The 27,553-nt window shown below is 48.3% G+C and overlaps 2 protein-coding genes across 3 annotated transcripts in view; one reads left to right on the top strand and one right to left on the bottom strand.

Moving 5' to 3' along the window:
- The window catches only part of CTSB (cathepsin B), a 13,524-nt gene extending 299 nt beyond the window's left edge, over positions 1–13,225 (top strand). Inside the window, exons 2-10 of the mRNA XM_085306518.1 lie at positions 5,931–6,082; positions 6,625–6,710; positions 7,529–7,643; positions 8,213–8,331; positions 9,036–9,121; positions 9,660–9,806; positions 10,750–10,866; positions 11,618–11,746; positions 11,867–13,225. Coding sequence (XP_085162644.1) covers positions 5,957–6,082; positions 6,625–6,710; positions 7,529–7,643; positions 8,213–8,331; positions 9,036–9,121; positions 9,660–9,806; positions 10,750–10,866; positions 11,618–11,746; positions 11,867–11,964 — 1,023 coding nt within the window. The 5' untranslated portion in view covers positions 5,931–5,956 and the 3' untranslated portion in view covers positions 11,965–13,225. The remainder of the gene's footprint in view (positions 1–5,930; positions 6,083–6,624; positions 6,711–7,528; positions 7,644–8,212; positions 8,332–9,035; positions 9,122–9,659; positions 9,807–10,749; positions 10,867–11,617; positions 11,747–11,866) is intronic.
- A 570-nt stretch (positions 13,226–13,795) lies between these two features.
- FDFT1 (farnesyl-diphosphate farnesyltransferase 1) overlaps positions 13,796–27,553 on the bottom strand; it is a 22,801-nt gene continuing 9,043 nt past the window's right edge. For both annotated transcript variants that reach the window (XM_085306515.1, XM_085306516.1), the window contains 6 exons: positions 23,367–23,550; positions 20,637–20,765; positions 19,509–19,700; positions 18,248–18,424; positions 17,821–17,973; positions 13,796–15,735 (listed from right to left, as the gene is read on the bottom strand). In XM_085306515.1, the coding sequence (XP_085162641.1) occupies positions 15,514–15,735; positions 17,821–17,973; positions 18,248–18,424; positions 19,509–19,700; positions 20,637–20,765; positions 23,367–23,550 (1,057 nt within the window). In that variant the 3' untranslated portion in view covers positions 13,796–15,513. The remainder of the gene's footprint in view (positions 15,736–17,820; positions 17,974–18,247; positions 18,425–19,508; positions 19,701–20,636; positions 20,766–23,366; positions 23,551–27,553) is intronic.

Below are 27,553 nucleotides of genomic sequence, written 5' to 3'. Positions count from 1 at the left end.
GGGCGGGGGGACACGCACCTCGGGCCCCGCCGCCGCCGCCGCCCGGGGAAGCGGCCGGGGCCTTCGCCGCTTTGCTCTGCCGGGCTGCGGGGCGGTCGGAGGCCGCCCGCCGGGCTGGGGACTCGGCTGCTGGAAGGGGCCTTTCCTGCGCCCTTCCCCAACCCCCCCCCCCCGGCCGCCTCCGCGAGGGGCCGCGCAAGGTGCCGGGAGCCTCCCGAAGGGCATCCCGGGGTGTGCGGCGGGGCGATGCTCCGCGGCCGGTCCTGGCCCTGCGCCGGCCTCCCCCGCAGCGAGGGTGCGAGCGGAGGAGCCGTGGGAGCGGGATCTGTTTGGGCTGTGAGGTACATCCCGGTTTCAGCTGCCGCAGGCCCCGGAGGGATGCTGCGGTGCGCTCTGGGCTCCCCGTGACCTTGCCTTGCAGGGGAGGCTCCCTTCAGCCGCCGTGCGTCTTTGAGAAGCARCTAGTCCCCCTGAAAGCGGAGGGGGAGGAGGGAGGAGATCTCGTTTTCATAACGAAGACCGAAACAAAACAGTCCTGCTCGTCAGCTGACGCTGAGGAGGTCGGGTTGGCACCGGCTGAAGGGCTTCTGGGAACATCCTGTGGGTGCACACGGCTCCTGGCACCGCGGCTCCGGCTCGGAGATGGCGCTGGAGAAAAGCCGTTTTGCTCCTGTCTGCCAAGCGATGGTCCATCTATTGCACTCTTAAGGATTGCATTGATACAGCAAAGAGCCCTTGCTTACTGTGTTTCCCTTCAGGCCACAAAGTTGAGTGATGAGGGCAGTGAATGAGAGTATTGCTATTACGGTGGCTGTTACATCAGCTGAGGTCTTGTGTAAGACTCTGGTTTATGGATTGGTCTCTAAGTTCTCCTCTGAAGCAGAAAAATCACTGCAGTTCCATGAGGGAGGAATTTGGAAATTTTATTTTCTGTTAAGGCATGATCACCATGACAACTTGTCTCACAACTGTATGGATTTTCTTTTTTTGCTTGTTTTGCTCTTGAGATTTTATTTTATCAGTTATCCAGCCTATGCCAGTAGTTTGGCCTTCCAGAAAAGGAATAGTGATAGGGAAGAGTGCGTTGTGCATGTTTAAAAAAAAATGGGGGGAGAGGGGACAATGCTTTGAGCTTTGATAATACAGTCAGGCCTAYAGTGAAGTCACCTGGCCATGGGTCTGTTGCATGCACGTAGGCCACAAGCTAAACAGGCATTGCATCAAGCTGAACAGGATTGCTTTATTTATGTACTTGCTTTATTGTGGCTTAGAGTCATGCACAAATACTGGCAGCCAGTGTAGTGCTGACCCAAAGGACAAAGCTCATCTTGGAAAAAGGGCTGCTGCTGGAAGAGGCCACATGATGTGAGTTTTGCTGAGTACCTTTAACCCTGGAGGGATGATGTGCTATGACTGTACAGTGAGACAGCTTTCATTTTCTTCAGACACGTAAAGAGTGGGTGGGTGCCTCTGTCTCTGCCTGGAGGGGTTTGGCCCAGGTACTGTGAACCAGCTGAGAAGTGCTTCTGGGTGTGACTTATCTTCTGGCCTGTCTTGCCTAAACAGAGTCATGAGAGTTGTGCTTTGAATAGCCTGTTTCCTGCCCCTTTGATTGCAAAAGGACTATGGAAGGGGGGGGAGGGAAAAGGAGGAGAAAGAAATCCCTTGTTAAATGGGGCCTGAGCTCTTAGATCTCTGGCTAAAGTGCAGGAGAGCCTTTTGGTGGGCCTCTGCAGCTAGGGCTGCTGTGAACAGCAAAGGGGTTTGTTCAGGGTCCCCTGCTGCAATTTGTGGATAAAGGTGCATCTCCCTTGGTTGCTTCAGCAATGTGGGAGAAGGTTATGTGACCCTCAGGCTTGTTCTTCTCTCTGGTTTAACGTGGTCTGAGTACTTGTGAGCCTGTCCCTGAGAAAGCAAGCAGGAAGCTACATCTAGTTTCAAAATTTCCCAGGGATAGCAAGGGACCYGGGTGATAAGTCACCTCCTTACCTCCCTCCTCCTGCTTGCGTGATTGCAGACAGCAGCAGGAGGTGCAGAGGGACTGCGTGTGGGTGGTGCAGCATGAGCTGCTGCCATCTCGCTGCAGGTGCTCTCCTCCCTCGCATTCTGGAGCTGYTCTTAATGGCTTGCATCAGAGTGCATTTGGCCTCAGTGCTGCCTCTGAGGCACTTCTCCCTGGTTAGCAGCTTGAGGGCTGTGCTTGTTAAAATGTCCTCTTAATGAGCATCCAACTGCTAAAAGGCTGAGTTGTGTGGGTTCTGCCCTGTGTCAGGTGCCAGTTTGCTCATGGGTAGCTACTTTCTGGAGGTGATTTTTTGTTCTCCCTTTGAGAGACTGCATTAAGATGCTTTGGATCCCAAAACCCTTGGTGGGAAATTCCTTGTCAGCTCCCACAGCCTGAGAGGTGGTGGAATAGCTGTTGGAGGTGGACTACAAGCCCCAAGCCTCTGCCTGGTGTCTAGAGGGGCTGCTGAGRTGAAGTTACTGTGTCTAAGTCAAACAGTGAGGTTATTTGCCTACTCAGCCACTACCTTTTGTAAAGCTGAGAGGCTGTGGTGGGATTTGGCCTGTGAAGACAACCTTTGCAAGAGTCATCCTCAAGCTGTGAGGCTGTGGGCCTTGCACGTACTGTGTTTGCAGCCAGGCTGGATCTGCTGCCTTTTGAGCTTCGTGGTCTCATGTGCCTAAGTTGCTTGTCCTGGTGTGTGGGCAAGTGTTGCAGCAATTGGTTCCTGAATTCACTTGGCTCCATGGAAGGGGAGCAGGGCTGGAGGGCTGAGCCTGTACCTGAAGAAAGCTCTGTCCTGTCCTTGGTAGGACTTAGGATGGAGCCAATGTGACAGGGGAGAAGGGGATTTAGCAATAGAGAGTCTCTCTGAAACCTGCCTCTGCTTGAATCAAGAGCTCTAGCTGCCCACATTGTGTATCTCTACCCTGGCTTGGTTTTGGTGTTGCTCTTTGGGCTCATTTAATGTTTTATTTTGCCATGAAGCTTTGAGGAGGAAGGAGATGAGGTGCTAACTTCCTGCAGAGAACAAGTGTGCGTGAAAGAGATAGTGATGGTGGGGAAATAACTTGCAAGATAAAGCCATCACGTGAAGTATCTTACCCAGCCTTATCTGAGGGAAAGGGAACGGTCACAGAAGCCAGTAGCCTTGCTTTTACTTCTGCTTTGCCTCTCAAATGTTTTTAAGCTGCCTGGTGACTGGCCTGCCTCTGGTTAGCCAGGTGCACGTGACTCCACATCTTGCAGTCCTCTGCAAAAAATTGTCCCACGAGTCCCATGCCTGATCTTGCTCTATGTATAGATTTATTATGCACAGGGTATGTAGCAGCTTTCTCCTGCTGGGTTTGCTGGCTATGAGTTGCTTTGTGGGGCAAATGCAATGCAGCAGGCAGCCTGCTTAAAATGCAGGTGCCTGTCGGAGCGGAGACTGCATTGCAAAGAAGGTATCTCTTTTCAGCTCGGTCTCAGGCTGACTAGAGCTCGCGGTTGACAGCTGCTGTGATCCTGTAACCTGAGGATGTGAACCCTTCTGAGGCTGTCTGTCAGGAGCCCTGGGCCAGCAGTCTTATTGGCACAGGAGGCTTTGCAGAGCATAGGTTTTTGGCATGTCATCAAATTCACAAGCATCTGACTGAAAACAAACCTGTATCAAGTGGTTTCTGGCCTCAAAAGTGCCTCCTTTCTGTGCTACAGAAAATACAGACTTTACTGCTGGAAGAATAGGTTTAAAGACTGTAGAGGAAGTTCTTAGCTTTAGAGCTGAGCTGTGCTGCCTATGTCAGTGGTAGCGGAGGTTTGGCTCTGCTGGWAGCCTCCCAGGAGCCCTGTCCACTTGCCAGCAGTGCCCATGACGCAGTGCAGACCTATTCTGCCTGCAGCRCTGCCTGTGTGTAGTGGCTCAGCCCAGGCAGCAGAGATCCTGAGGAAGGGGTAGAAAAGATGTTTTTGCAGTACTTYAGCTTGGGCTGGTCACCTGTAGGCTTCCAATAGCTGTGTTTAAGGSGCACTAGTCAGAAACTGCACTAGCTTTAGAAATGTGCATTTTGTTTCTCTGGGTGTAACCTTTTTGCTGGCTAAGCAGGAAAGAATAGCAAGAAAAGAAGGTTTGGAGGCTTTAGAGGCCAAAGCATCTGGCAGTASCTAGTCCCTTGTTTGTGAGAAACCTTTAAGCAAGTAAATGCATGCAAAACCTCTACAAAGAAGTGAGATTTGGGAGTTGGAGGAACTGAGTTTTTGAAACTTGGCTGGCTTTCAAGCCAAATGTCCTGCTGAAAGCATGAAGAGGCCATGTGAAAATAAAAGGGCTTCCCCCTCTACTCCCCCCCCACCATTTATATGGTTAGCTGCAACTGCCTGAGCTTGTAGCTGGCAGAAAGTAGGGCATTCCTGCTGGGCTTTCTTCTCTGGGAAGGCTAAACTTGGCTGTGAGTGGGTGGAGGCAGCCTGCGTGGAAATGTGCATGCCTCTGTCCGTCYTCTGCTTGAACCTGGCTGCTCCGAAAGCTTTGCTGCCATGAGACTGCAGAGCTGCTGGCAGTAGCTACTTGTCCAGCTGCTTAGGCRTATTGGCCCAGAAGGGCTTAAGCCCAGCTTCTTGGAGGTGATTACATATTTTACTCACTGAGATGAGYAGGAATTAAGGCCTAAGTGTCTCTGCTGTTCAGGGCTCTGCTAACTATTTGAGGTCTTGAATTGCCTGTCAGGTTGGAAGCTTGTCTGGGGGCTTGTTTGGGGCTCGTAGAGCTTTGAAGTAAGCTGAGAGGTTTTGGTGAAGGAGGATACCCCAGTGTGTTACCAAAAGTTGGCTGGCTCATGTTCTGCCTRAATGTCTGATCCTGAGTGGGATGATTAACTTAAATTAGGTAAAACCAGGCAGGAAGAAACGGAGTGGTGATGTGACTGCTTGTCCTCCAAACTGCCATCTAGCAGAGTAGTTCCTACTGACACTTGGGTGGTGCTAGGCAACCTGGAGATGAGGCTGGAGCATCTCCTCTCAGCACAAGCAAAGTTTAAACTGAGGGTCAAGTTACTTAAAGGGCTTGGCTGAGCACGCAGTTGGCAAAACTGAACCTGCACCACAACAGCATAGGTACTTGTGCTTCCATGTGGGAGGCAGGAGGCCTGTGGCTGAGTCTTCCTGCACTTGTGGATTTCTACCTCCACGTCTCTGTTCCCTGGCCTGGGACTTTCCTGGCACCATGTGCCAAGGGATGCAGCTTCAGACCTCCCTTGTGGAAAAGCCCCATGCAGGAGGAGAGGAYAGGCTATAGTGATGGGCTGTTCTTGTAGCACTTGAATCCCCTYTCTGTGGGCAGAAATCCCTTCCCTTGGGGGTTGTGACTCTGACCAGGGTTCTGAGGGTGGTGGACTGGCCAAAATGAGGCCATAAAGCCTAGAAATGTGATTTGGAGGGGAGCTGTGGGAAGGATGCCTTCAAAGGGAAAAGTGCTGTGCAAGGATGGTGGGCTGGCAAGCACATGGAGCTGTAGCTCTGCTGGCATCTGATGCTAGGGAGGAGATCATTTATTCCTTCTTAGTCCTTAGCTCTTCTGTTTTGAGGAAGTAAACGCAGCTTGTAAGGCCCTCCAAGCTGAAACCCTCGGAACTGTTTCAAAAGCAATTTTCCAGCTGCTGCTAATCCTGCATCAGTCGACCAAGTTGTGTTGCTCTGCCTGATTTCTCCCGAGCTGTAGAAAGAGAGTTATTAGCACACTTTTGCATTGCTTCTGATCTTCTGGGTAAATCAGGATTGGGAGGGACTTTGTGTAGGCACGTGTTTCATCTTTCTGTGTTGCTGATAAACAGCTGCTGGCAGTCCTTCTGCCAAGCCCTGCCAGATCCTATTTGCAGCACAGTGGTCTGACGCTGGCTTGGGATGGTTTCCTTCTGGTGTTCAAATAAATGATAACCAAATTGTGTTGCAGGTGAAGGGACCTGTTCTGAAGCCAAGATGTGGCAGTCCGTGTCCATTCTGTATGTCCTCGTGGCCTTTGCCAATGCACGGAGCATTGCTTACTACCCTCCCCTCTCCAGTGACTTGGTCAACCAAATAAACAAGCTCAACACCACCTGGAAGGTGAACACAGGGAGCTTTTTGGGTGGATTGTGGGACTATCTCTCCGTGGGACTATCTCTCCATGGGACTCAAAAGCTGTGATCTAAGTCTCATCAGTTGCTTGCATCCAACCAGCCTTGGAATCCCAGCTGGCCTCTCCACTGATTTGATGCCATCAGGGATTTCTGCAGAGACAACTGCATACCCCCTCCTTAGAGCAGAGYACTGATGAATCTGTAGAGTAGAAGCAGCTCCTGAGAGGAGAGGAAACTGTGTGAGACTAGAAACAAGCAGCAGGTATTAAGTGTATCAGTGACCTGGCCAAACCTAGCATGGCCAAAGCATAGAGTTGGACTTATTAGCCACAATGACCTACTTCTGGAAGGGGCTGTGTTGTCCTGTCACCATAGGCAGCTTGGCTCTTGCCCCTGGATTTTAAAAGCAAGTATCAGACATAGGCTGGGTTCAAGGGAGACTTGAAGCCCTGGAGTGGTTGTTCTGTGGCTTTGAACTGCACTTGGTAGCTGTGGAGAGTAGTATTCAGTTCTTCTGTCTCTTCCCAGGCAGGGCACAACTTCTACAACACTGACATGAGTTATGTGAAGAAGCTCTGTGGCACATTCCTGGGTGGGCCCAAGCTCCCTGTCAGGTGAGTAGTCTGAAAGGAAGGTGATGGCCCTGCAAAAGCTTGTGTAGATGCTCCTGTGTGAGCATGGGGCAGGTGAAGGCCCTTCTCCAACAGGCTGTGAGCAGGGTACCCCTCAGTGCTGGCATGTGGGGTGCTCTGGGACTRGATGTTTGATTTCCAAAAAAGCCCTTTATGTGAAGGGGATGCAACATTCTTGTTCTTGCAAGCTGATAGAGCTCCCCATGCATGGCTGTGCCAGATCTGAGGCCTAGGGTGAGCCAGAGAGCAAGCAAAATAAATCCCACATCACAAGAGCTTGTGGTTTCAAAAAGGTGTCAGAGCTCAGTCTACTCAAATGGAGACAATTTCCAAAAAGACCCTCTTTCTCTGCTGTGGTAACAACAGCCTGGTGGCAGGAACAGAGGGACCAAATCCTGCAGAGGGTCTTGACTCAGTCTCCTGTGTCAGGAGCATGCCCGAACCTGCTTAGAGCCTGCTCTTTGTGGGGGTGCAGTGTCCACAGCTTGCTCCTTGATACCTGGTGTGCATCTTGCACAGAGTTGAGCACAGAAACACRTGTGGTAAACTTTCACCAATGTCCTGCAAGATGCTGGACCAATCATCTAACTCATAGTCTTTGAACTGCAAAACACTGGGGATTTGCTGACCTGGTCTGAGGACTTGAGAAGTATTTTTCTCCTTCAGTAAGCAAATAAGTGTTCTGGCTACACAGGAGCACTTGTCCTCTCAGTCACCTTCAGTGCAGGTTGAAGAGGTCTCTGCACTCAGCCATGTTACATTGGTGTTTCTATAATAAGACTTTCTCTTCTCACTTACAGGGTAGATTTGGCTGCAGATATGGACTTGCCAGATAACTTCGACTCACGAAAGCAGTGGCCCAACTGCCCAACAATCAATGAGATAAGAGACCAGGGCTCCTGTGGTTCTTGCTGGGTAAGAGCATTTTGGCTGCTGCTGCTGTGTGGTTATGGCACTCTGTATAGAGTACACTGACCAAAACGTGTACTGCTTGTTTGCTACTGAACTGCGTAGATTGCTAGGTTGTATTTCTCTTCCCCCTGAAACATCCCTGAAGTCTATGAAGGAAGTGAGACCTCCAGCACAAGGAGGTAGCAGCTATTGGCCCTGGTGGTGCTTTGCTCTCTCTGAGTTTTCCTGTGGCTGTGCAAGTTTGTACTACTTCTGTCCACCATGACTTGGATCTAGCTGTTTCAAAGTGACACACTTCTGTAAAGGAGGGAGTGCTTGTTCTGCTCGAGAAATGGTTTTCAGAACCCTGGGGCATGAGTGATGGGGCCTGAACACAGCATCTGAGCTTCTCATGTGTGGGTTTCTCCTGGCCAGACTGGTGCACACGACTCAMTTTCCCTCCTGCCAGTGAGGCACTGCAGATCATGGGCCAGAAGTGTGTGTGTTTGCGTGTTGTGTTTTTTTTTTCTTCTTCTTTCCTGTGACCACTATGTGATGCTCTGCTTGGTTTTTTGGGGGGGGGATGTCCACAGGCTTTTGGTGCTGTAGAAGCCATTTCAGACAGAATCTGTGTTCATACAAATGCCAAGGTGAGCGTGGAGGTCTCGGCGGAGGACTTGTTGTCGTGCTGCGGCTTTGAGTGCGGCATGGGGTGAGCTGCTTCTGATACCTTTGCCCTTAAAAGGGAGGTGGGAGGACACAAAGTGAAGATGTTGGTACTGTTTCAGCTCTGTCTTCTTTGCCTTGTGCCTCTAACTCCCTAATTGGCAGGAAGCTCAGCCCGTGGCTAATGCTAATTGAGGCTGGAATGAGATGGGAACATAAGTGAGTGTAAAGCCTAAAGGTCTGACCAGGCCATATCCTGCCTCCAGCAGTAGCTGAATGATGATGGCTGGTTTAGGAAGGGCAAACACTTGGAGATGTTTTCCTGGGCTCACAATTGGTGGTTGCCTAAGCCAAAGGAAGGATCTTCTAGTAGCTCCAAAGTCTTGATCTTCAGGTTTAAATGTTCTCTTGTCAGGAAGCAGGGCTGGGAGTTGAGGCTCCAGGTTGTTGTTTGGTTTTTGCTGTTTCTGGGGACAAAGGCTGACCAAGGACCTGGTGAGGAGATTCTAGAAAACGAAGCACCACTGTTTTGGGATTTGGAAGTATGGGTCATYTTAGCTTTTTGCCTACAGATGCAGGCCTTCCTGTGTTAGGGCCTAGAAATCTTAGGGAAGTGGGGGGAGACAGGAAGTACCTGCCTGGTGAAAGCTTCCCTTTAGCCATCTCAGGCTGCCTCCATTTCTCTATCCTCACCAAAAAGCAGAAGGCTCTGAGCAGGCCTGAGCTGAGACAGTTGTCTCTCTTCTGCAGGTGCAATGGTGGTTATCCCTCTGGTGCATGGAGGTACTGGACGGAGAAGGGCCTTGTGTCCGGTGGYCTCTATGACTCCCATGTAGGTAAGTCCTGGCACATACCCTTGTGAAAGGCAAGAGGAGCATCTCTGCATGGTTACCTTTGCCCTTCTGGGTGCAGGTCTGCATCCTCATAGCTGTTCCTGTCCCCACAGCTCCTCCTGATGATCCCTTTGGGATAAGGGGCCCAGGGAGCACCTAATAGCAGCAGATCCATCCAGGAATGGAGCACAGTAGTCAAACTAGTAAACAGCACAGGGCTGCTGCTTCCTGTGTGGGTTTTTTTGTTTGTTTGTTTTTGTTTTTGTTTTTTTTTTTGGTCCATTTAGTGCACTGTGGATGAAGGAAGAAGTGCTCCTGCTATGTTTCTTCCTCAAAAAAGCAACCTCTATCTGCTCGTGGCATCGCCATAAGGCCTTTATTTCTGTCTCTTCCACGGCATTTTCAAGACTGAGCTGGTGGAAAGCAGTCTGAAGGGAAACATTCCCAACACAATTTGGTCCCTGCTCTAGCATGGCTGCTGGGGGTGGTGTACAGCTGGGTGGACTTGGAGGCAGCCACTTCACACCCCTGTTCTCAACAGGCTGCCGTCCCTACTCCATCCCTCCTTGCGAGCACCATGTCAATGGCTCCCGGCCCCCGTGCACAGGTGAGGGTGGGGACACCCCCAGGTGTGAGCGACGCTGTGAACCTGGCTACTCACCTTCATACAAGGAGGACAAGCACTACGGTAAGGGAAGTGGCTTCTGCTCAAACCTTACGCCTGATGCGTAGGGGCTCCAGAGCTGTTCCCAGCAGTTCAGAATTGTCAGGGACAAACTTCTTCCCAAGCTGTTTTATGGTGGCTGCTTTGTGTCCTGTCCATCTCTTTAGGACCAGTGTTCCCAAAGCTAGCATGCGCTGGGCAGATTTTTTTTTTTATTATTTGCTGCCAAGGGAAACTTTTGATGCTACTGGTGCTTACTTCAAGCTTTGGTGTTCTGCCTGCGCAGTCAAACTTGGAAGTTGAAGCAATTACCATCACTCAGCTGAGACTTCCAGACATTGTGTGAGACCTTATAGCTATAGCATTGCAGCTGAGGAGAGGTAACTCAATCAGCTGCTCTGTCACTGTACAAAGGAGCACGCTGTTAAGCCCTGGGGGAATCTGACCTCAAAGCCTTTTTCCTTCTTTTCTCTCTTGGTGGTTGCTGGGGCTATAAATGTAGAGTAATCTGGGCTGCTTGTTGATTTGGTTTGCCTGAAGCCCTGGGTGCATGCTGTTTGTTTGCTCTGGCTTGGTCTGGTGGTGAAAGCAGAGTGGGAACGGTAGAGGGAACCTCAGCGCATGAAGAGGCTTGTTGAATTCATAATATGAAGCTTGGGCTGTCATCTCTCATTTAAGCAGAACCCGTGAGAAAACATCTTTTTGTGTGGTTTTGGGGAGTTTGTCCTTTGGAGATAAGGCTGTACAGGGAGAACTCTTCCAGATTCCTTCAGYAGGAGGGATAGATCTTTTGGGTACAGAATAGGACTCTTATGTTTAATCCTTCCTTTTGGAAAAGAGATGAGCAGACTTTCCCTGACTTGCATCTTAATTGGCAAAGCCTCCTGCAGTTAACAGTGTAGCTGCCTTAAAGTCTGTGTTGCCTGACAATGTCATGCTGACAGTAAGACTACCTCTTCCTCCTTAGGCATTACATCCTATGGCGTGCCTCACAGCGAGAAGGAAATCATGGCTGAGATCTACAAGAATGGCCCAGTGGAAGGAGCCTTTATTGTCTATGAGGACTTCCTCATGTACAAGTCTGGTGAGTGATGTATACTGATGCATGAGCACAAAGGGACTTRAAGTCCTGTTCCCTGCTGCATTTTTCCTGAGGAGGTTTGGTGTGGCCTGGTTTTCCAGAATACTCAAGTGTGAACTTAAGGTCTTCTGTGGACCTGGGGAAGTGTGACCTTCATTCATTGGGCCTGTCCTGCGTAGCCTTGTCTCTCCCCTCTAGTTCAGTCCAGAAGAAGACCTCATGTACAGATCTCAGTATTGGGCTTTACCTGCACAGTGCAAGAACATGGRCAGACAACACCTTGTTCATTGGCTTATAGCAAGGGGAATAGGTGCTTGGGGCAAGCCCCACTGGGGACCCCCTGCAGTTGCAGCTGAGACCAACTGCTGGGATTTTCGGTAAAATCCTGGAAGATGGTTCTCCTTGCTTGGACCCCAGTTCTAAACTGCTTGGAATGTGCTGCCTTGGACCTCTTACTGAGTGTCTCTGGGTGTGCTGCATGATGAGCTGATAGGGCATTGGTCTTCCCACACTGCTTGTGCCCTCAGGGCATGTCTGCATTGGATGAGGGAGGTGCAAGAAAGCTCTTGCAGTTGTTCTTGTCCTTCCTCCAAAAGCTTCAGAGTTCAAGTTAAGTACACYCAAATCAAAAGGTTAACCAAAAAATGTCTCTTTTTCAGTTGCTGTCTTTGGGCTTTRGCATCAAGTGTTTTAAAGCCAGTAGTGTGCACGGTAGGATAGGGAGCTGTTGGTGAGTTGCTGTGTTGTTTTGCAGGGGTGTACCAGCATGTGTCTGGGGAGCAGGTTGGAGGCCATGCAATCCGGATCCTTGGCTGGGGTGTGGAAAACGGCACTCCTTACTGGCTGGCTGCAAACTCTTGGAATACAGACTGGGGTGATAATGGTGAGGCTCTGGAGATGACCACCTTCAAGAGGCTTGTCTGAGGGGGGGCTGGTTCTTTGAGCTTTATTGAGGCCCTAGCTGCAATGAGGAGACTAACTGTTGCCCTTCCTGTGCTTCCAGGCTTCTTCAAAATCCTACGAGGAGAGGACCACTGCGGCATTGAGTCRGAGATTGTGGCTGGCATCCCCAGCACGATGCAGTACTGGAAGAGGATGTAAAATTCCTCTTGCACTGCTGCTGATTTGATCAAATCACAAATAATCCTGAGTCCCTGATGCTTTTAATGATAGATTGGGTGCAGAGCCCCCACTCTAAGAGACTATAGTTGAAGTTACTTTATTAAAGCTTTTATCATTTTTTTTTTTTAATTGTGTGGTGGAGCTGGAGGCAGCAGGTCCTGTACTGGTATGTGAGCTTGTGAGCTGTTCTCTGCAAGTCCCCTTGCTCCTAGTGTGTGTGGACTTGGTGGGACATTCGCTGCTCAGAGGACTGCTATGAGTGTTGCTGGCCTCTTGTGCCACAGTGTTTGGTTAGCTTGAATATCTTGCAGCCATCCAGCCCAATATAGCAGATATTGGGAGGGCAGGGAGCAGCAGCTTTGTGCTGAGAGTAGGGACTTAGTAGGGCAGTGGAGACCAAACCTGCAAGGAAACCCAGGCCACTTTCAGGCATGACTTGTGGACCCCTGTCTGGAGTAGTCTGCCTGTTCAGTGCCCAAAGCAAGCAAGGTATGTTAGAGAGCTTGTGCCTTGCTCAATCAGCATTAATGACAAACTGACTTTTTTGATGTGGGGCTGGAGCTGAATAAAGCCCCTTCTGCCTGTGATGAGTCCTTGGTGAATTGCTAGCTCTGCTCCCTTCAGCTGCTTTTTAAAACCACTTGTTTCTCTGCTGTTTTGTTCACTGCTGTAGCCTGGGGTTATTGATCTCTCTGAGCCCCTCGATCAAATGTCCTGCAGCACTCAGGTGCATACTGGAAAAGGCAAACCATACCATGCTTGTCCAAAGGACTGTGCTGTGCAGCTTGGTGTGCTTTGCATCCTACCTTTRGAAGGATGCTACAGCTGAAGGGAGGGTGGAGGGTGCTTTGGGGCTGCAGATGCTGAACTGTGAGCAGAGGGATGCTTTGTAAATCTCGCTTAGGGAACTTGTGAAGAAGCTTAGAGGCATCTTGCTGCCTTGCACACAACTAAAGCTTTTTTTAAAAGATACAGGCAGTAAGAAAGAAAACTTATTTTTGTTACTAGGAGGACGTTTAATAGCTAAGAGGAGGAATCATGATTTGCCAACACTAATACAGTAAAATAGCCTTTTTTTTTTTTTAAGCACAAAGTACATTGCAACAATTCTGAAATGAATGAAGCAGGCCCTCCCTTGTACTGAATAAACAGCCCCTTACCTCTGCTTACTCAAACAACAGTGAGACAGAGCTTTGGTGTACATGAATGGAACAACTGTGCCAATAAAGGATTTCTCCAATGTCTTGTGTCCTGGCTCTTGGGAACATGGGGGAATGGAAGTCCAGTAGCTGTTCATGGTGCCTTGGACTGCTTTCACAGGCAGGGTGGTCATCACAAAGCTGGTACCCTGTGAGACCCTCCTCTCAAGTACAGCCAGTCCTAGCCCTGTCCTCTCACCATAGTGATGGCAGGGTTATGTTAAGCAGGTGTGTGCAGCCACTGCCTTGGATGTGTGCTGACTCCTGGACAGCTGCAGAGAGCTGAGGGAGGTGGAAGGTGCTTCACTATGGACAAGGATGAAGCCAGGACTGCAGCTAGCCTCTCTGMAAACTGCATTCTTTAAATGTACTCTCTGCTGCTGTGCTGAATGAGGGCCATGTACCTCCATGCTGATGACTATGCTGCTACTGATGCTGGCAGGGCAAGGTGTAGGCCCTTCTTGATTTGCTGGTATGGACTTAAGGTTTCAGACTGACAATTCCAGAATCAGGAAGAGTGAGGMTGCAGAGTTGTCACTGCTACTAGAGAAATTACAGATTTACAYACCAAAAAAAAAAAAAATACACATGCACACACACACTCAAGGCACTTTTCCTTTTTTTCCAAAGATTTTTTTTTTATTTTAACAAGACAGGAAGCTGCACAAAGAGCTACCGCAGGTTTTTTCTTTTTTTGAAYAACAGCTTAAAACTATCTACACCAGTACTTGTACAGTAGAGGATCCCTTCCCTTTAAGTAACAGTCTGCTCATGGGGGAGTTGGCCTTCCAAAGGCCAGCTAACTTCACCTGGCAGGTTGTGTGCCATCCTGCACCAGGACACAGGCTCATCCCATACCCAAAGCAGCAGAAAGAGGGAGTAAGCACACTGCAGACAAAAATCCTCCTCAAGAAAAACAAGACTTCCCTTTTAAAAAAGTATTTACTCTTTCCTCCCCTGCTATTCCTGAAAGGAATAAAGCCTGTTTGAAGTAAAACCAGCCCAATCTGTTTCAAAAAGCAGTGGAAGGTTCTTCCAGTTTTATACATCTGATTGACCTCAAGCATCAYAAGCTGGAGCCAAGCAAGCCAGGGAACCTGCCCCAGTGGCCCTCAATGTCTCCAGCATTCCCAGCCCTGGAGTAACCACAGATGGTTTTCAGGGCAGCCAGTATCAAAAGACCCCTAAAAGCCTCCCTTATTTCCATGCAGGACAACTTGGTGTGAATCCTCATCTCTCCACTTTGCAGAGACATCCAGCTCTGCTGCGATGGTTTGGGCAGCAKCTCCCTACTCCATTTTGCCTTGCCTGCCGCAGGCCCGGGACCACCCTTCCCCCACCCCTTGCCCAACCCCTGGGATGAGCTGGAGGAGCAGTGCAGAGCCCAGACCACACAGGGGAGGATATGTGACTGCACTCAAGTTAGGCACAGGATTATTAGCTCAGAGCCACATAGGCTCCCTTCACCTCCTCCCACATCACTGCCTCTGCAGCTGCTAAAATACAAAGCTTTGCAAGTGCACAATGTTAGACAGCAGGAGATGGAATAGGTGGCTGTCAGCCAGGAACACATTATAAAGTGGGTAGAGTCACTGCACCTCTAAGGTATCAAACATAAAAGATAATCTGTTTCAGGCCTAACAGTCCCCTTCAGCTCAAGAACAGAAACATGAAGATTGCCTCTGCTCCTTTACAAGCYGCAGGACAATAACCAGCCGAGACCAGGGACTACAAAACAGCCAGCACTTTCCCTTGTGTAACTAAATGTATAAATTTCCTGGCTGACACAAGAGCCCTCCATGTCCTTCCAGTGCAGAGCATGCACCAGAGGCAATAGRGAAGAGGCTGTGTCAAGAGGGGAGGCAAAACCCAAAGGCTCCCACCACATTGCTTTGAATTGGGGAGGGGGTGTCAAATCCTAAGCAATTAAAGAGGTAACTGGGGTTTCTACTTAAAACCATTCTAACCAAAAATTCAGATAAACTGTCCATCCGGAAAGGAGAAAAAAATAATATATATATATATATATGTGTGTGTGTATATATACATATATATATATACACATATATATGAACCTCGAACAGTAAGACTCCAATTGGCATTTGTAACCATCCAACCAGACAGCAAGAGAGGTGAGGAGCAGAGTCTGGCAACGCCACACCATCACCCCAGGCTCCAGCCCAGCACTGCCTGCCAGCGTCCCATCCTCTTCCCAGCACAGGGGCCCCATGAGGATCCTGCCGCTCAGCCATCCCCATGGGAAAGGGACAAAGAGCACCCTCCCTCCGCTGCCCATGCGTCAAACGTCTCTCCCACCACCTGTTTGCCCTCAGTTCTCGCCCGTCTGGACATACTCCTCAGCAGCCTTCGACACGGTGCTCAGGTACTGCCAGCTGAGGGCTGCCAGGAGCATGGCRCATGACAAGTAGATGGGGGAGTAGTGGTGACGCGATGCCATGGGGCCATTGGGCAAGCTCATGGTGCGGATGGAGGCAATGATCTGCTGCGTCTTGTTAGACGAAGGGTCTGTGCTTGGTATCTTCTGGTAGATCTGGGGAGAGGTAAAGAGAAACAATCGTTCTGACCCAAGGTTGAGGAGGACAATGGGACCACTACATGATGAGGAAGCCTCAGAGCACTGTCTCCTCAAGAGTAGCCTCACCAAGGAAACACCAGAAACCTGCATTTGAAGCGAGATCCAGCTGAAAGGGATGCTGGGACATAGCAAGGGCAGTTTCCCAATTCCCTTGAGAAGTGCATTAAGCCAGGCAGCCTCTTGAGGGCACCCCATGATGGGAGATGGACCACATGTGCCCGTGCCCAAGCCCAACCCCTGGGCTACAAGCCACAAAGGGTGCTGCTGGGATGAGCGGTTCTTGCCCAGCAATCCTCACCGCTGATGTGCTATAACCCATCCCAAACCAGTGAAGACATGTCAGCATTACCAGCGATCAGTGTGATTACCAGGAGATAGCTATCTTGATCAGATAACTGCATGGTCTTAAATACCTCTGCATGAGCCTAACAGGAGGCTTACACAAGAGGAGACAACTTCATCTTTCCCAAAGCAGCAAACCTACCCACCATGACAACAGGAGTAAAACATCTCCCATGAGTGCTCCTCTAGGGCTTCTCTAAGATCCACTGTGGTCATTCCACCTTTGACCTGATCTCTGTATTGACAGGTGACATGTGAGGAAAAGCAGGTATCTCCACAGTTACTGAGGATCATCCCTCCAGAAACACCATTGTTTGAGCTTCTGATCAGGGCCTTCCTCATGGCTGACTGTCACTGTCCCTTGTCATGGGGGTCCAGCTTGACCACAGAGGGAGCTCTAATAACTCAYAGCTCAGGGTTTGCTTGATGTAGAAGTGATGTCTTTTCATTTAAGAGTCTTCACTGTTTTTTTTTTCCATGAATCTATCCACCAGTTGTTTTTGTATGCGAAATTTCAGCATCCACAGCACCCTGAAGCCAACAGTCACACTGCCTGAACAGCCTGTGAAGAGCTGCCCTCTTTTACTCTTTGCCATACATGCAGGAAAACAAAAAGCACATTGCATTGCTAGCTGCAACTATGGGCACGGCAAAAAAGACTGCTGCTGTGAAGCTGTTGGTGGGGTATGATGCAACCTGCTTAGAACTACATTGCTAGAGGAGTTTTCTGTGCCTACTTCATTCTGTGCAGTGAAACTGGCTCTGTGAAAGCTGATTCATCTTGTTCCAGACAGGAAGGAAGCTAAGACCTCAGTCACTGCCTTCTAATGCAAGCACTAAGGGTACATTTAAGGGAACCCATCAGTGCACTGACTGGGATGCTAAGCACCCCATTCCCATGCTTGCTCTTCTTCAGTGGCAGGAAATGAAAGAAGCCACCTGCAAAAGTTGATTGCAGCTGCTCAACTGCTTCACAGCCAGTTTAGAGACTGCTTTCTGAAAGTGTCCTCCTATTTCCCCATGCTGTCACTGCCTGGTAACTTTGTGCTTACTTTATGCTGAACCTATTCAGTGGGACCAYTGGCTTCATCTTGAGAGTCAAGGAAAGCTGAAGCTGCACCAGCACCCTCAGAAACTCAAGACCACATCAGAAAGAGTAATATATCAAGCTCTAGTAACAGCAGTGAGATTTCGATCACAGRCCCAATAGAAGTGCACTGGCCCTACCTCCATACTGGAAGATTAAACAAYCTGGGACTATTCTGACTCAAGACAAAGCAGCAGGATCTGGTTGCATCCACACTAGCAAAGCCACTCTGAAACGTGGCAGTTGCATCTAAACTATCTACTGGCAATGGTCCTTGATATGTTCTAACTCCTGAATTGTCTTGGAACATCACCTAGTTTCTCCAGGCCAAATCCATGCCAGGCACTACTGTGCCTCAGCACCACTGAAATGACTAGTATAGACATAACCTAAGAATCGAGAGATTCGAGGATAAATCCCATTCTAGGATCTGCCATATCCAAGTGGCCTTGTTCTTTACCCAGGACATCCTGGTTTCAGTCACATTCTGCAATTGCAGCTGAAGTAAAATGACAGGTACTAAGGGCAGAGAAGGATCTTCAGGAGACTACCAAATCCACACCAAGAACGTACACAGTCAGAAGTTGTTCAAAGTGAAGTACTCAACCTACCTCTTCCACATACTGGTACATGATGGCTTTGACAGCCTGTATGTTTGTGGCATCCATCATTAGATTGACAGCTTGTCCCTTCCGGATCTTCACTACACCCCTGAACACCTGCTTGTTGTTATAGCAGGCAGCCAGAGTGGCAATAGCCATCACCTAAGGAGAAATACAAAGAACAGCCCTCACTACTTTGCAAAGAACTTGCCAAGGGAATAATTGATCCTGGTGAAATCAATGGCGAAACACTCCACGGTGGTGCCAAGATTTCACCTACAGCATAAGCAGCAGGCATCAGGAAAGAGAGACAGAAGAGGAAGAGAATAAAACAGGCTAATACTGACATGACACACATCCTCACTCCCACACTTTCATCAGCAGGGCTGCAGAAAATGAAGAGATCCCATAAAGCCACTTGAAGGCAGTAACTTACTTGAGGGATAGCACAGAAGTTGAACACACTTTGGTTTTTCAGGCGAGATAAGTACGTGAGAACATCAGGGACATGCTGGAGAGCATTGGTGATCAGCTCATTCAGACACTGGACAGCCATATCAATGTTCTCTGGTTTGGCAAGATCCGAGAGCTTCTTGACGTATCTGCTCCAAACCTGAGCACCGAGACAAAGACTCACAAGTTGGGAGGTACATTCATGTCATAAGATAGACAACAGCACAGTTTGATAGATTTGCTAGGATAGCAAAAGAAAACCCAGAGATCCATAAAAGCCTTGAAGAATCAGGACTTATTAGGTTAAAGAAAAGACAAAAGGAAAGTCTCCAGAGACATGACAGTGGCCTTCATATACAGAAAGAGTGAAGAAGCAAGCAATTCATCTTCACATGTCCTCTAGGYAGGGCCAAGAAAAGAGTTCACATATTAGGCTGGACATAGGAAATGTTTCTTATGAGACAGGTCAGCCCTGTAATACATCATGTGYGGAAGGAAAGAGAATTCTTTCCTGTAGGGCTTTCAGAACAGTCAGACAAGCATTTGTCAGGCATGGGCAGAGCTGATCCTGTCTTTGGGAATGGACTAGGTAACTTCTTGAGGTCTTACTCAGTCTTACTCTCCCTCATTCCTAGAACTAACTTCGTAGAGGGGAAACAAGTTGTCCAACAAGCTCTTGGCAGTGTAGGGGGACTTCAGCTCATCACCACACCCGTACCTATGTAATTCTAGATAGTTGTGGAACTTGTTAGTCAGCAGTCGTTTGAAGAACTCTTTCAAGAGGTACATGGGACTGATACCATTTGTCATGTAACAGAGCTTTACAGTACAGTCTTCAGGAAATCAAACTAGACAGTCAAATCTCTCCTGTTAACTTTGACTTAAAGGGACATGACAGAGGCTACAGTTGTAGCTGTGCACCTTGTTATGCACACTGTAATGCRTTTGTGAGACAGGTGTCCTGGAAAACTCGTCTGTTTAGCTACTTACATTAGAGACCTCAGACAGAAGTACGAAGACTACCAGGGAACATAAACTCACAAAAGCTGTGGAATTCCCACAGTCAGGGTTTTTTTTTCCAAAGGAAATTCTAGGAGGATCTCTCATAACAGGATGTTGCAATAAACTATTCAAGCAACAATGGCATCTTCAGTCTTTGCATGCAAGTTGTTCTTAGCACAGTACAAGCATTCCCTAAGAAAGCACGGCAGAAATGCTTGTCCAAAAGCAACATTTTCCCTTACCTCTCTGGGCCAGAATTCCCTTCCCTCCATCTGATCCTCCAAATAGTCACGAATGATGTTGGTTTTCTGCAGGAAGAGGCCCATGGAATTTGCTAGCTCTGTGTCTTGTCCAACGATAGGATCTTCTAGCTCTGATGCAGAGAAGAGACGGGAGAGGCCTATCCCTACCAGCCCAGCAACATAGTGACAATACTGAGAAGCATCAAGAAGGGAAGAGAAAGAAACACTATGTAAAATTAGCAGCTACAAAACAGCTGTCTGTTTACTACAGRTGTAATTTGTATACAGGTGTAATTTAATGTGCGATTTCTGCAAGTTTTCATGGTTCTCCTTGCAATGTCTCAACTTTCCCAAGCCTAGCAAATGTGACCAAGGATTTGTCCCTGCCAACATTAACTTCCAGAAAGCTTCCAAATCACCCACAGGAGAACAGCTGCTAAAGTGACAGGTCAGCCTGAACACATGCTAGTGGGTGACTTTAAAACGCAGAGGAGAGGGAAGATTAACCRCATTTCAATAAGCAGCCAGGSCAGCAAAGCAGAGGAATGCAGAACATCTGCGTCCTTATTTAATGAGCTCCAACGCCAAGCGAAGACCTAGCAACAGTCCRTATGATCATCCATATGATCATACAGTCCATGTTAGCCACAGGGTCAGCAGCYGCAATCTCTCAAAGCCTTTTCAAGCCCACACAGCCTCCCTCATCCAGCTGAACCCACTTCCCACAGGAATGCTCTAACTGCTAGGYGCTGCCACCTTTTCCCCCAAAGAAAGCATGGACCCAAAAAACATCAAATTTCAGGTTCCTGKATGTGAATTCTTTGTTGGGGGTGGYATCTACACCCAGCCTAGAGCCAATCCCTCAAAGCTTCCTGAAACTTAAGTCTCTTGGTGTTCCCTGCTGTTTCTTCATTCACTATGCTGCTCCCTCTCCAGCCTATTCTGTGACAAGATCGAATACCCAACCTGCTGCCAAGCTACCAGTGAAGTCTTCCACAACTGCCTTCTTTCACAGCTGCCCTGGATTAAATAAYGGCTCGCTGTGAGAAGGGAAGTTGTACATGCAGACTTGCAGGCTTCAACAAGGCTAAGGTACTATTCACTGCTCTCATGTCCAGGTTGACTTACCTTATCCCACTCCTGCTTAGAGTCCACCTTCTTCTCCAAGAACTCTGCCATCCCAACACCCATCTTGTGACAAATATCTGAAATCACCTCCTGATACACCTTTGACAAGTTCCGAAACTCTGAGGAAATCTACAGCACAAACCACCRAGAGAAAACAAAGACAACTGTCAGGAGAAAAAACAAATCTCAACATTTATTAACAGACCAGAAGACTACTGTTTACCAGGCTCTTATCCTGCTCTGGCTAGAGATCTAGGACAACTCCCACAAAGAGAACAATTTCAAGGCCCTTAAAATACAGACTYGTTATATTCTGAATCTAAACAGTATCATCTTTGGCAGCAGATCAGACATGGCAGTATCTTTGGTAAGACTCTGTGGCCTTGGACTAGTATCATCTGGGAGTTACAGGACAAAACTAGTTACACTTGGTGCACAGAGTTGTTTGTCATTTATGAGAATGCCCCATCAAACCAACACTGGAAAAGAAAGCCAAGGTTTCTGGAGCTCTGTTCTCCCCAGCCTTTCACAGCTCTGGCTCTGCAGGGCACAAGGGCATGCTTTGTGCAGTCAGGAAGGCATTAAGCAATAGAGGATGCAGAAGATCCTTCTTCTGCATCTCCAATCACATGCTTCAGTGACTCAGATTGTCAGAGTTGGTAACACATACAAATCAAGAGACAACAATGAAGTTCTCTAAATAACTTTCCAACAGAAAAGCTCTACTGAAGTAACAAACCATTGGCAAACCTACCATGTCTCTGCTACTATATATTGAAAATCCCTGGACACAGCAATCTCCTACAGCATTGCATCCCTCCCAGACAGGACACAGTGGCTGTTGGCTGGCCCAAGTGTTACTCTAGCCTCTGAAATTCCAGCTCCACATTTGARATTTCCAAAAGCAAAGGAATTTAGGAAAAAACTTGTCTGGGGGAAAATCTCAGCCCTTGATCTCCAAGTAACCCAGGCTGAGCATCAAACTTCCAGTACCCTTCTGTGCTTTTTAAATAACTGTCCCTTTCCCACTAGAGAGCCTGGCAAGGTTAGATTAAATTTAAATTTAAAAATTTAAGCTGATCAAAACAACTTCCTCAGAAGACGAAATGCTCCTTGTGATAATCATAATGCTTCTTAAACTTTTTTTTTGATAAACAGCTGTTCTTCATTAACRCGAGCCATAGCAAAACTGCAGTATGCACCAATCATCAGTCCCCATGCCTTCACTAAAACCAAATGTATGGAGCCCCATCTGATAGAGCCTCGCCTTGTCTTTCAGTCACAGTGTCTCCTTTTTTCACTGTCAGCTTGACCATTCTCCTCCAGGACGACTGGCCAGACCACTTTATTTCCCTTCTGTGGTTAAGGCACACCTGTGGAAACTCAGAGGTACTAGAAGATGCTGCATCTCAGAGCAACAAGACTCCGATCATGCCATCTTCACTGAAACCCAGCAGGAGCCAAAGCTGCTGCCTGGGACAAGCGGTGCCATCGCAGCACTGCTGCATGCCATCTTCAACCCGTACAGCGCAGGTCCAAATCCTACAGCTACAACCRGACTAGTAAATTAAGCAATTACAGAGCACAGGCTCCATCACCCACATAGTTACAYTGTCAGCGTAGCCCCTGACGTGCTTTTTACCCAGGTCAACTAGAACTGACCCAAACATTCTCCAGGAAGARTTTAGGGATTAGCATGGGCCAGAAAGCATTTCTCAAGGATAGTTTGGGATAYAGCCATGCTGCTCTGGAAGCTAAGAGAGTTTAACAGTTTGGACAAGGCCAGACTGTGCCAGCTGGCCTAAGGGTCAGAGAAAGGAYCTTAATACTGTTTAGTTCACTAGCACAGAGGCAGGTTCTCTGTGCTAAATGGAAGGATCCTCCACAGTTATTAACAAAAAAGAAGTTTTTTTATTTGATATGGTACACTGAAGGAACGCCAGACTCCTAAAAACCAACAGCAGAGTCTGCAGGACCACCAAAAACACTGTTCCCTCTGCAGCTGGATGCTGAACAAGCTTTCCTCCTTCCCCTATCTGTTAGGGGTAATAGGGTAATAGGATAGCAAACTCGTAAAACACATAGCCTCTACAGCGCTGGGAAGCAACATAAACCATTCTCTGCAACGTGACACTCATCTATCCTTGCAGCAGCAGAGGCAAAATGCCACTTCTAGAGTTGGCACTTTGAGACAGCTGGGTATCTCTGGCTCATACACAGAGTTGCACAATGTTTGTTTTGTTTCCTCCAGCTGTGCATCTTGGCCCCACGTGCACACGATTTGCCCTTCACACACAGAATTCAGAAAGGCTATCGCAGTGGCTAGATCTTTGGGGTAGAATAATGCACAGGCTCTTCTTCAAAACAATGCCCTCCGCATAATAGCTGAGAAACACTCAATTCCAGCTGTTTAGCTGTAGAGATAATTAAATACCTTCTGCTGTTTCCCATGTTTGGGCATGCACAGAAGTACTAGCTAAATTCCCAAGCAAACATCAGCAATTCCCACTCTTTTTCTAAGGCCAGTAAGATGTTTCTAGGGGAAAAAAATGAGTTACAACACCTGGTAACAGATAGTTCTGCAACTTGCTTCAGAGTAAACCCTGACACTTAGCAACCACATGAGCTCCATCACCTATTTCTCCCACTTCCTTCTTCTTCTGAAGAGCTATTGGATCATCAAGGACTAAACAGGCTCATGAAGCCCCGAAGCAGAGACAGATGTCTTACCGTTGGGAAGTCCTCAAGTACCTGCCGGTCCTTCTCCTTGCTCTCCATGTATTTCCACTCCGGCTGATAGAGATAGGAGTGGAACTCGTGCAGCATTGGGACCTTTATGTCCAAGCTGATGGTCATGTCATCCTCTATGGTGTCCAGGGCACGGAGAACTAGGTAGAATATACACACAGCATGTCTGGAGGGGAAGAAAAAAAACCCTTAATGAAGACCGCCCACTACACAGGACGAACAGCTTAAGCTAATCATGCAACCTTTGCCAGAGGCATTTCCAGCTCAGCATGATACAGGCAGACCCTGCCAAGTTGTCGATGCCTTTGGAACAACGTAATGACACACGCTACCAGCGCAACTCGCACACACTTCAAGCAACATGAGCCCACAGTACTTCAGCCRCTGAGCATATGGGAAATTACCCATTTCCTATTTCCCAAAGTTCAAAATCTTYTCCCTCCCCTAAAATCAGAAAGTCTATGCTATAGTTTGAAAATCATCTTATGTCAAAGGAGACTCATGCCCAGTACTWCTTCTACCATGGACATACAGCACTTTGGTTTCCCCACTTCTGATCTGGGGACAGTGGCTGTCCTCTACCATGCAGAAGTGTAAGAATAAATGCATTAGGCAGGTGTTGCTCAAATCGCAGGGTATCGTGAGCACACAGGTTAGAGACAGAAAATAGACCCTTCTCAGGACAATAAAKGAGCATTTTCCCTGGGTTAAGCACCAGTAGCAATACTTCTAGTCTATGTTACTCAGTCACCTTGAACCTCTACTGACTTTGAGCGATTTATGAGCCTCCGCACACACTTGTAACAAGCTGAGCTCTGCCAAAGCTGCAGCATGCAAGACCTGGGCTAGGAACCACAGAGTCTTCATTCACACAGAGAATAACTGCACAGCTTTTTGGTTTCTAATATACATATCAGGGAAGAAAAAGGCTCCCAAGTGCATTCTGGGCAGCGCACTGTACTGTGAGAGCCAGATCTGCAGGCGTAACCCAAGCCTCTAAGCCAATGCTTGCTAGGACCCAGGGGGATAGAGACTTCAGTCTGTTTACAGGAAAAAGCAAATGCAGAATAAAGCAGGGGGAGAATAAAGCAGGTGGACTATTCCTACCATCTCCCACTCTCTGCATCCAGTGCCCTTTCAGGCTGTTTTGCAGAGAGGAGTAAGGAGGCCCTTTACCATGCAGCAGAAACATTAGGACAAGCAGCTGGAAGCRTAAGAGACCATGCTTCTCTCCAATCTCCTTGCAACAAAATACAGAAGCCAAGATCCCAGCACGCCCTAGCCCATGTATTTAAGCACCACTGCGGAAACCCACCCAGCYCAGCTGGAGAAGTCCTATCGCTCCCTCCTTGTCCACCCAACTTCCAGAGTCCTGCAGCTGAAGCAAAAAACTCCTTGATTGTAATGAATACTGGTTCTAACTCCAGAATTTATACACAGAATCCTCTAACTCTTAATGAGCACAGTGGTACTTTGAAGAGATGATGCGCTTATTAATTATTTGGCAAATCATACCCRGTTTGTACTATTTCAGCCCTAATTATTAAGTCAAAGCACTAGTCTCCCAGGATGACAACATGCAAGGAGTGATTAAGCAGCCAGGGAAAACTAACTGGCTCTTAGAACCATCACTGTTAAATGTAACTATTCATTTTAATTAAAAGATATTTAGTAAAGTGCAGTCTGGGATAGAACATAAGCTTAACTATTAAACAGAAGAAGAAAAAGATAAATAAATAAGAAAACAGAATAATGGTAAAGTAAGTCTTCGTTTAGGAGTAACTGCCAGGGTTTGTCTGAAAGCTGTCTGGGGCTCACTTCCCCATCAGCACGCATTCAAGTGCTCACCAGCAGCTCCCTCCCACCTTCCTGTTTCTCTGCAAGACAGAGTTCTTCCATTTCAAGCAGGCTGCGAACACTCATCCAACTTGCTACAAGCGCTCCGGACTCCTACACCTTTTTAGCAGGACTCCTACACCTTTTTTCCCATGCTAACTTCCACCAGCAGTAACCAAAAAAGGCAGAGCAGAAGCTGAAATGCCATCTCAGCAACACCTACACACATCTATACCATACCCAAGGGAAAAATCCAGCAGTAATTCCAGAGCCCAGCATGGCTAAAACATTTCCTTAATCCTTTCGTCATTTACTGAATTTAGCTCTGTGTTAATTTGACCAAATGGAAGGCATGATCGGAGAAAAAAATAGAAAAAAAAAGACAGTGAATGTGCCCTGTGCAGAGCCCCCAATTTCACTGCAAGCTTCCCAGTGCAGTCTGAGCCTCTTGATGCTGGGTTCTAGTGCCACAGTTATCCGAAGGGGTCGATCAAACCAACAAGGCAGCAAGGTCCTTGCCAGAAAGTATCTGCATCGTTTTCTTTAGCAAGAGGAGACGCTGGCATTACTTCCCCTTCATGCAGCTATCCGGTGGGCAAAGCATTCACTTCTAGTGCACCTTCCAATGCCCTAGCCTAGGTGACTCTTGGGTCCAAGCATTGGTTCAGCAGCTCTGTTTCYCTTCAGAAACTCTCCTGGGAGCAGGGATGAGAACCAGGGACTCTCCTCACCAGTAAGCAAGCGATTCATGTTTCCCTATCCTCTAAACAAGATTTCACCCCAAACAAAATTCTTTTGGTGCACTACAGAATTAACTGAGCAGCAGTCTCTGTGTAGCCATACGTTGCAAAGATCTGGCATCCTAAAAAAAGCTATTGCCAGTTAGAAGTTTCCATGGCCTGAAGGTAGGGAGCTGGTACCATCTGAGTTAAGATGTAAGGCAAGGACTCAGAACTGAAAAGAAAAGAGACAAGGAAGATAACCACCAGAAGATCAAGTCAAGCACACCACACACAGACATCGCTAACAGGTTTCAGCATGTTTTATTGATGGATGTTTTTTATTAATCTCTACATTACCTAACATTCACAGGAATATTAAACAAGGAAAAAAGTTCAATTCTTGGCCCAACTCGTACTATTCCATGTAACCCCGGCCAAGCCACTGAATTTCTTTCCTTTTCCTGTAAAATAGGCTGCGGACAACCATTTCACAAATGTTAGATGAGAACTACAGGACACGGTCCAACACACACCATACCAGGGCTCACAAACACAACAGATAACCCAGTGTCCAAGCTGGCATCTGGAACTGCACTAATCTGACTCGGTGGTGGAGTCACAAAGTGTTTTAGAAACATCTAGTCTAAGTTAAAGGAACCTCTAGTCATAACTATTACCTGGGCTGGGATTAAATGGAGAAAAATCTGCATATTGAAATCAGTAATTGCTGTATGAGTGTAAGCAAATATACATACATGTATATAACCGTGCATATGTACCAGACCTGATCTGAGTTTATTATGCATTCCCTGTTACCATTAGCATCTGAAAAATTTCCTGAGCTGGTTTGTATGATTTGTCAAACACCTCAAAAATCACCGTGTGGCAAACGCCAGAGGATCACTCACACGAAAGCGCAGGTTTTTGAGGCAGCGGCTCACAAACGCGCCTTTCAGGCAGAGCCCAGACGTTCGGTCAGCCCTGAGTTTTCGCCTGCCTCCTGCCAACAGTGCAGTGAGGCCTCCCTCCACCCGTGCCAGCCGGCTAGACACCCAAAGGCCAGCTCAAATCCCAGTGCTGGCAGCCAGCGCGCGCATTCCCAAGGTGTCACGAACAGCACGCAGGCTGGTGCCGCCTTTAACCGTCTCCTGGCTGAGGACGCCAGTGCCCGGTGCTTGCAAGCTTGCATTAACCACCTCGCGCCGTAGGGACCTAGGAGTCCTGCTCAGCTCAGCCAAGCAACCCGGGCGTCTCGCTGCACGGGCTTTGGGGGTGTATTAGCGTCCTGCTGCACAGGGTGGGTTTGCATTGAGCACCCCCCGGTCAGCCCAGCCCAGCCCAGCCCCTCGTGTGCCACTCATGCTGTGGGGGCTGCACTGACCACTCCGTGTCCTGCTGCACGCAGTCAGGGTTGCACTGACCACCCCGGCCCAGCCAAGCCCAGCACCCTCCGTCCTGCTGCACTGAGTGGGGGTTGCACTGACCACCCTGGGCRAACCAGCCCGGTACTCCAAGCTCTGCTGCACGGGGTAGGGGTTACAGCGACCCCCTCCAGCCAGCCTCACCCTAGAATCTGCCACGTCCACTCTCATGCAGCGGTGCACTGAGCAC

This window comes from Rhea americana, unplaced genomic scaffold (genome assembly GCF_003343005.1).
Source record: "Rhea americana isolate MKP2758 unplaced genomic scaffold, rheAme1 scaffold_240, whole genome shotgun sequence".
NCBI lineage: Eukaryota > Metazoa > Chordata > Aves > Rheiformes > Rheidae > Rhea > Rhea americana.
The sequence above is the reverse complement of the archived record's forward strand: the minus strand, read 5'-3'. Positions and strand labels throughout refer to the sequence as shown.